At 33.7% G+C, this 9709-nt stretch overlaps 1 protein-coding gene across 1 annotated transcript; it reads left to right on the forward strand.

Moving 5' to 3' along the window:
* Positions 1–1896: 1896 nt before the first annotated feature.
* Positions 1897–5801, forward strand: LOC117689302 (uncharacterized). Its single transcript, XM_066087939.1, has 2 exons — positions 1897–3314; positions 3427–5801. Exon 2 carries the CDS (start codon positions 3428–3430, stop codon positions 5453–5455), a length of 2028 nt encoding a protein of 675 aa, XP_065944011.1. The 5' UTR covers positions 1897–3314; position 3427; the 3' UTR covers positions 5456–5801.
* The last annotated feature ends 3908 nt before the right edge of the window (positions 5802–9709 follow it).

A 9709-nucleotide genomic window follows, 5' to 3' on the forward strand; every position in this document is an offset into this window, starting at 1 on the left:
AATATATATTTAACGAATCATTGATTTTTAACCTATAAGTATGTTCAATACTTGGAATATGTTGACTCAAACAGGCGTGTATGTATCAAAACCTGCAAATACTGTCAATTTTTAGAACTTCAGGACATTTTCTTTTACAGAGTGGGTCTGTGCTCCATATTTTTCTCATAGTCTAATTAAGGTCTATTGGAAAACAAACCGATTTTGAATCAACAAAAACGTGGAGAGATGTCCCACTATACATTAAAAATATCATTTTGTATCCCAACAATTGAACGTTTTGAAAAAATAATACAAGTCCGGTAGTTCGTGGCCTAAGTCACACATAATATTTAAGCCCTCTTTGTTGTGTCTAAAATGGCTCAGTGGTTAGAGCATCTAGCATAAGCTAACTCTATGTATCTAGGGTTTTTATGTTACGGGTTCGATACCAACAAAATATCCGACAATATATTTTTTTTCTTATTTTTTGTTAAATATATAAAGAACTGACTATAGTTAGAAATTTTGCTTTTGCAAAGTTTTATTATAATATATTTGAATAGATTTATTTGGGGAAAAATAAATTCAAAATTGTATTTCACTACTAAACCGAATGGGCATTTGCGCCATCTTATTCCCCCATCTTCTTTATTCTTAAATACACAGTTATGGAAAAACATTAAGTATGATCGACGTATATATTCCGCTTGAGAATTCGGGTAATTTACAGTTAATTAAAAGCTTGTTTATGTAAAAAAAAATAAAAATAAAAAATAACACTTTAATTAATCATAACCCGCATGATAGAAGTTAGAATTTATGAGAGAGAGAGAGAGAGAGAGAGAGAGAGAGAGAGAGAGAGAGAGAGAGAGAGAGAGAGAGATTTGAAGGGGATTATTGTTCTTCTATGCAATCGATTGAAAATACATGTACTACTTAAAATAGCTTCTTCGCATTTTCATGTGAGAGATTTTTCTCTATATAGCTCAGCTGTGGGAATATTCATCTCTTATATTGTTTAATTTTATTAGCAAGTAACTATTTAGATAATTCATATAGCTATTCCTTTTTTATCTAAAGTAACCAAATATCTATGTCAAATGCATCAAAATTAACACATGTATTTCGAATTTTAAAGATGAATAGGAAAAGGCTTGCTCAAAAATATCAATGGACGTTACTTAAGATTAAAAATGACACAGTATGTATATATAAATTCTAAACACACATTTTCAAGCCTTGACTAAGTGAGAAAAACTTGAACCATCAATAAAACCCCACAAAAAGGGGTACAGCAACTTTAGTACACAGTTTCCTTGAACACGTTGTTTCGGTTTAACGTGGTCCTCAAATTGGAAATTTCAAAAATATTTCAATTAGTGAATTTTCTTTTAAAAACTCTCGTGCACATTCCCAAAAATATTAAAATGAGAAATTTTACGTGTGTCCTTGGCTTTTGGCATATGTTCATTGATGCAATTCCAACACCCACCCCCACCCCACCCCTTCAAGATATTAGATCTTTTTTTCTCACAAGAATTTTAAAAGGCAAATATAGTACTAAGTATGTTGCAATTAAATTGGAATACCCATATAATTTCCTTAGTGTATACGGCTATATGAGTGTGAAAATAAACGGATTTCTCAGTATTTTTGTGATTTTCCCAAGTATATGTTTCTATTTTTGAATTCAACTCTTCCCTGTTTTCCCTAATGCAGGGACTGCTCACTAAATATCTTAAGAGATAACCACTTGGGGGCAGTGACTTTCCAGTTTTGTATTGGCGTCGTTTCTGACCTTTTCCTGGCATGTAAAATATCAAAATCGTATAAAAGCCAGGAAAACTTAAGATATATCGAACTAAATTCTATGTTGAAATACTCTCTTCCTATCCGTGTAAATTCTTACTTCTTTCTTTTATATTCATATCGTTCCTTACAACATAATTATACTTAATCATCACATGCATGAATCACTATCATCTGAGTCTCATGAGAGAGAGAGAGAGAGAGAGATTTGACATAAACACAATTTGTTGATAATTTTACCAATTACACTGGATTTATCGTCTCTGTTGCTCAAAAATTCATAAGTTATAGATGCAGACACATCTCCATGCTTGCAGATGGAGAAGGTAATATGTACATGTAAATAATGTGTTACATTTTGTTGATAAATAATTAATCTGAATACATGTACAGTTTGCCTACATGCCAGGACTATTTACATGAATTACCGTTCTCTGTCTTTCTTCAGAGACGTAAAATTTCATCGATCGGCTTTTGGAGCATATTCCAAATAGTACTCAGCGGAGAACGTACTCCAAAACTTTTATAACCTCGGTTTTTAAAGTCGTACTCAGTGGAGCACATACTCGGAGTACGGAGTATGAGTTTGAGTACGAGTATGAAAAAAGTTTTATAACCTCGGGGCCTGGTGTACACATTCTCTTGCTTGTTGGAGATGAGCATCTGGTTGAACGGGACTAGAGTTCATTATTGCTTGGATCCATACAATGTTTTGAATATTTCGATTACTTATAGATAGTTTTATGGAATCAATTCTATTTTTAATCATTACACAACACGATTCATACGGGGTTTCTCTCAAAATTCTTGTCGGAAAAGTCCGAGAATTCATATTATAAAAATGTGCGTAATTCAAAGACAGATTATAAACTACTTGCCAAGCAAAGTAATATATCGTTGATTTCAACATAAATAATAATCGATAAAATCAACTCCCGTCAGTACTTTAGTGCTAAAGTCCCGGGAGTGTCCTTCGAATGTCACAAGAGTTTTTTCGAAGTGCAGTGCAATTGTCGTGCAGTGGTCTACAAATGATTATAATTCGTAATTCGGCCACAATTGTTTTAGATATGCTCATAACGATCGCTGCGTTTGACGATTTAATGCAGTGAAGGAAGAAAACATCCGATTTTCTCTACAATGGACTCCAAATAAGTGCAAATTTTATTTTTTATTTTTTAATGTATACACGTAGATATTTTAGTATTCATTCGTTTTAAAGAAAACATGTGATTGAAAGTAAAAAAAAATGACTTTTACAAGAATATTTTTATTTCATTAAACGTTATTTAAGGAGAGTTATCCCTCATTGTATTGCACATCTCTTTTTTTAATCAAGAAATACATGTACACATTTTATCTATAAGAAAATGTTAAGTTGTGTATATTTTAACTTTGAAGAGCATATTAGATTATCAAATTATTGGCTCTTTCGTTTTAAAGTTTTATCTCGGGGATTTCCATGTCTAAATTTAGGCGGATTATTTCCTCACCAAATGGAACTTACGAAGAGCAATTAACATGTAAGTTTCTATCAAAGACAGATTTGTACATTGACAATAACGTGTCTTCCGATACATAAAAAGGACTAAATACAATTGTCTGTGTTTCTTAAATTACTTTTATTTTCAATAGAATGGATGTCCAGAGTATGTCTGAGTCAGTGTATGTGGGGATGTGTCACAAGATAGGGACCCCACAACAGGTGACTGCAAGGAGAGATATAGTGGATATCATGGATCTGTTGGATAATCAGAATAATTTGGTGAAATCAATGAGGACTGGAAGCGACAGAGAAGGATTCAGATTACGTGGATCAGACATGGACACTATGTACTGGCACACTGACCACCGAGTGATCTGGGACTTTTCTCAGTCTGAGTTTTACAACACACACAGACAGATACTGATTCTCTGTGACAGTTCTGAGAGTCCACCAGGATTTACATTACTTTGGTTACCATTCAAACACGCTAATATTTGGATTTTGTCAGCATGTGTACGGATGCATGACAGACTCTATATATCAAGTTCTAAACACAGAGATTTTTATTGTACTTCAATCTCACCTAATAGCACAGTTCATGGACCATGTGCCACCGACACACTTGGTACTGTACAATACGGCACAATTGATCACGATTCTGCGTTTTGTTTTGCTAGTGATTTTTGGCCCCCCTCTGCTTCCTCATGGATAGACAGATGTCACTCATGGCCTCCACCTCATGTTGTTAATAGCATAGTAAGAAATGGATGTCACTTCGTAGCAATAGGATACAAACTAGGAAACCATGAAGACAACGAATGGAGAATTTCTTTCTCCCAGGCAGAAAATAAACTTGTATACTCGATGAATTACACCCAGTTCTTAACTTACGGTTTGTTGAAATTGTTCTTAAAGGAAATTATCAATAATGAAATAAGAGATGAAGAAACACATCTGTGTTCCTATCATATGAAAACAGCGATTTTTTGGGCCATTCAACAAAACACACTACCTCAATGGTGTCCACAAAATCTCCTGAACTGTTTCTGGGTCTGCTTCAAAATTCTCCTAAAATGGGTGTATGAAGGGATCTGTCCAAACTTTTTTATTCCAGAAAACAACATGTTTCAAAGCAAAATCCATGGCCAAGCACAAACAAGTTTATTTAGGAGACTGTATGGGTTGTATGAGAAGTATACCAGTATATCATTGCTGCTACACAGTTCCTCCATCAGGTCCTCTATCATTTATGTCTTCTGTAATCCCAGACTCACGGTGTGTACTGATGAACACACTCTGATCTCTGAGGCTGAGTTTGATGTAGAATTATTTGGTGAGATACATTGTAATGATACACAACACCAAACAGACCTACAGCAATGTATGAAGTCCCTACACACAGTAGAACAGTTGATAGGTTCTCCCCTGTCACAGTATCAAGTTGTAAGTTTACAGAAATACACAGCCTCCATCCTTCAGAGTACTGCTTTTACATTACACAACATATATACAAACACAAGTGTCAACAGACAAGTATATGTGACAAAAAAATTGTCCTGTCACATGCTTAATTTAGCAGCCAAGTTTGGGTGTGTTTCTGACATGTTGTACGTTGCCATGTATTATTACAAGACATGCAGATACAGGGAAGCTTTATCTGTTATAGAGATGACAAAGGTCAAATTATCACGGCCATATGTGATGTATAATGAACGTGTAGACAAAGAGAGGTATACTGAGGCTGTAGGGGGACAATCCTTGTCTACAAAGATGAGACAGGCTGTAGCAATGGATATCAAACTTCACAATGAAATATGTTATATCAGTGAACTATTACCAGAACAACAGTCTAGTAGACAAAACAGAATACCTTATTTGCATATTCCACCCTTTGTACTTTTACTTATGTTGGAGTTTTTAAGCTCTAGACATGTTGACACAATGAGAGCACAAACATCTCTATATGAGCTACAGGTCCTGATCCTCCATGATCAGGGACTGTATATAAGTAATCTATACAGAGACATCTCCTGGGAGATCCTAGGGATCTGTCAACAGATCACAGGGAACCTCCAGGCTTCCCTGTTCTCATATCAACAGTGTCTGAGACAAGTTTCACTCCATGAATTACAAACTTCTACCAGACAAAGGATTTATGAATTACATATGCCAACCTAAGCATTTTAAAGTAAACGTTAGTCTTGGATATACCGGTACTGCAATTAAAAGTGTATGTAAATATTTTAATGATTACTTATTAATTTAAAAAAAAAAGAATCATAATTCAGTTTCTTCACAATCTTTATATACTGCATATGATGTGTACATGTATTCGTCTTATACAACAGTGCTGAGAGAGAGAGAGAGAGAGAGAGAGAGAGAGAGAGAGAGAGAGAGAGAGAGAGAGAGATCCTATTGTTTTTTCGTTTTTATTGTTTTCTGTGTTGTAAGACGATCCATTTTGCATAATATATTGTGCAAATCAATGGCTAGTACAAAATTTATTGTATTTTATGTGTATTATATATATATATATATATATATATATATATATATATATATATATATATATATATATATATATATATATATATATATATATATATATATATATATACGGTGTGTGTGTGTGTGTGTCTGTGTGTGTGTGTTATATTCAGTAGTATTTTCTCACTACATAACTCTATAATTTAATTCTGATTGTAAAGTCTCATTTGATTGGCTAAACAAATTCATATATATCGTATAACATAACTTGCCTACGTCACCTTGGACATGACACCTTTTCCCCTGTCACTGGCGTTGAGTGACTTTGATCCGGACACCCTTAATTGACTCATTGTTTATCTAAGTAATCCGTTAATTGAAGAAACTCCCTATATTTACTTTATTATTATTATCTTTTGTTAAAGATGTTTTGTTATCTATATGTAATTGTTGGCCATGTTCAATTATTCGGCAGTTGGAGAGCGACAGTCAAGGCGCTCGTACCACCGACTCCCGACCTCGCGGAATATTGTAAGAAGTTTGTGGAGTTTTAATAAATCTTGTAAAACGAATACCGATAGACATACATTTTCCGTGGGTCACAATTTCGGCAGTCTCCATTTTAAAACTGACTTTTTTGTTGTTGAAAAAGAATACAATTTTGAGTAAAAGATAATACAATGTATATTGTTTTCTACGAGTAAAAGGTTTGGAATGAATTCTAATAAAATATTTCACACGGTTCTCGCACGCTTTGTTCGTAACGCTTTACACACCTGATGTGACCCGCAATTCACGACTTCTTTGTATTAGTAACAATGTTTTTTGTGCAAACATATGCTGAATTAAAAAAACCTGAACAATTTAGATTTGTAACTCTAAAATTACAAGTTCTCAATCGTTAAGGAATAGGAAACAGGAAAATTACCAGGTAAGGGAATATGCGTTGGATTATGAATGCGACGGCTGACGTGGGGGGGGGGGGGTAAAAATGGCGAGAGTCGTCATGGTCATTGAAAAAAAAAAATATCGCAAAAATGAAAAAAGATATTGATAAAGATAATCAATTTATTTAAAAACTTTATTTTTATTCAAATATGTTGGCAAATCAATTTTTATTTGATAAATATTATTAACGAGTACACATGTTTTCGTCAGAGAAAAGTAGTATTTTACCATGCGTGATTTGCAGAGCTAGAGTTACTTCCCCATAGTGATTTGGCGGGAAAAACATCTATTTTTAGAAACTACATATCCTTACCTATCAAACGAGTACATTGAATATATACCTTACCAGGCATCATTTTTTGGCCAGTTGTACATCGGATACCTTAATCTGCTTGATGTTACGTTTAAATTTTGTACAAATTAATAATTTTATATAATTTAAATAGTAGAAAATAAAATTATCAGGAATAAATTTAATTTCTACCTATGTTATACGAGTATAACGTAACTTGGAACAGTTTACGCTTATTTAGAAACCGCTTCGTGGTTTATAAAGCGTAAACTGACCCAAATTATGTTTTATCGTATAACATAGGTCGAAATATAATGCATTCCTTAAATATAGACAAATAGTCAATAATTGTAATATTAGTTCTTACAAAAAATATTGACCGATCAGGCTAGGAATATTATCTAGAGAATATTCCCTCTATTTCAATTATTCGCTCCTGATTTGTGGATTCGTAAATGGTGACGTAAACAAGTTTCTGTCCTTTAAAAAAGGACTACAATACGTGGACCATTTGCATGTGTTTCAAACGAAAACGTGAAAGCCTTAAAATTATCAGAGATTCCACCGACTCTAGCCCTCTGCTTTACCAACTAAATTACGTAAACATGTATGTATATATAGTCCTGACTTTTTATCTCAGAATTTAAAGGGTTCATACTTCTAAAATAATTATGATTTATCTATGAATGAAGTTTGCATGTATAGTATCAGGCATTCGGTGAATTCCACAGGTGCTTGGGGACAGGATCGAACCCCCGCCTAATATATAGACCCCCGGGACTTTATTGTGGCGGGGGTGGAGGGGGTGGAGGGGGGGGGGGGTCGATCCTGTCCTCAACCACCTGTGGTGAATTCTACTATTTGCGCACACAATACGATTCGCACTACTTCGTTAACTACTAGTATGCAGTGACAGCTTTGTGTAGATTAAAAATTTCATATTTTGATGCATTTTTCTTGAGATTTAAACTTTTATACAGTGATTTAATTATTCAATCATACTAAATGCTTAAAAATCATATTATACTACAAATCATATGAGATTCTATTTATCCGATGTTTTATACACCACAATCAATGTTTACACTGTTTATAAAACTCCTCATAATTTTACTTCATTGTGCCTACGCAAATCCCGTTGTAAAGTCACAACTGTGGGATATCAAAATAATATCCCATGAGTCGTATCCACGGGATAAAGGGGGTTAACATGGGATGAAATAAAATTTGTTAAAAAAACAAAGAATTGATACCAATGCAATGATACCTAGGCTTTGCCTCAATTTCAAACAAACATCACTTGCAGACACATGTGTACGGTAATACATATAACAGATAAAGACAGACCTTATATAGATTTTCTGAAACAGGCAATAATCTCAGCGGATTAATTATCCTGCTCTCATCCATTTATTGAATTTAATCAGGGGAACAAGGAAGGAACATTTTCATGTACTATTCTTAAGTTTCCTTTAATATAAACATAGCAACCAAAAACAACAACACCAAAACATCCATTAAAAAGAAAAGAATCAAAAAACTGATATCTAATAAAAAAAAAAATTTAAATTCATATACTTTTTTTATTTTACAGAATATAAGTATTTGGACTAGAATGAAATATATTCTTTATCAAATACCATCCTTTAAACTGAGGGGTAAAAATATTAGGGTGCAGCTCATGGAATGAGAGTTTAATTTGCTTTAAAGCAAACATCAGTGCAGACAAAGGTGTTCATGATTAATCTCGATATGACAGATAGAGATAAACCTCTAAATTTTCTGCAGCAGGCAAGATAATTAATCCCAGGGGATTAATTGTTCTGCTCTCTCATCCTTTTCTTCTAAATTTACAATAAGATTTTTTTTTTTCAGAAATGACAGAATGGGGTTATTATCTGATTACCTGTTAAAATTAACAGCATTAATCAATGCGCGTCAAAACTTCATCAATGCGCGTAGCGCATTGATAAAAAAGTCTTCCGGTCAATTTTTTCTTTGATACGTCGATCAATAGAAAAATTATTATCTTCATTTCTTATCATTTAATTAAACATTTTCAAATAAAAAAATGTGAAGTGTCATTGATCAAAAATGTAAATAATGTAAATGAAGCAGCGCGTATGAATACAAAACAACAACAGCAACAATACTCAAAATGGATGCGCCTTCAGCTGATGCTGAGCTATTGAGCTAATTTTAATTGATTAAACACAAATAGTGAGTTAAAATCTGAACCGGCTGAATTGAAAACGAAAGGAAAATACATGCGATAGCTTGTGATATTATTCACTGCAGAAAAACTCGTATTAAATCTAGTTTTCATGTGAGATCGCTGGAATATGCAACTGGACATAACCATCCAAGAAAAGGCGATCGTGGACGAAAATAGCTGATATGTCGACAAAGAATAGTATGTATAGGCGACTTTTGTAAACGTTGTGGTAACTAGATAGCCAGTGATGTACTTAATTGGTATATCTGCCGCTTGGAATGCGCCGAAGGAGTTGCATTTCTCATAGCTTTTCTTTACGACGCCATTTCTGATGACCAATCATGTACGTGTGTAAATTTAAAACTTATCGTTACCAAATTTGAACAGCAGTGTTACCGTGAAAGTTTATTGGCCTATATGTTCGTTATAATATTCCTGGAACAGCCAGCCTCGCTGTAAATGTTGATTGATCTCAAGCAGACGAAATCGT

Source organism: Magallana gigas, chromosome 6, assembly GCF_963853765.1.
Source record: "Magallana gigas chromosome 6, xbMagGiga1.1, whole genome shotgun sequence".
Lineage (NCBI taxonomy): Eukaryota > Metazoa > Mollusca > Bivalvia > Ostreida > Ostreidae > Magallana > Magallana gigas.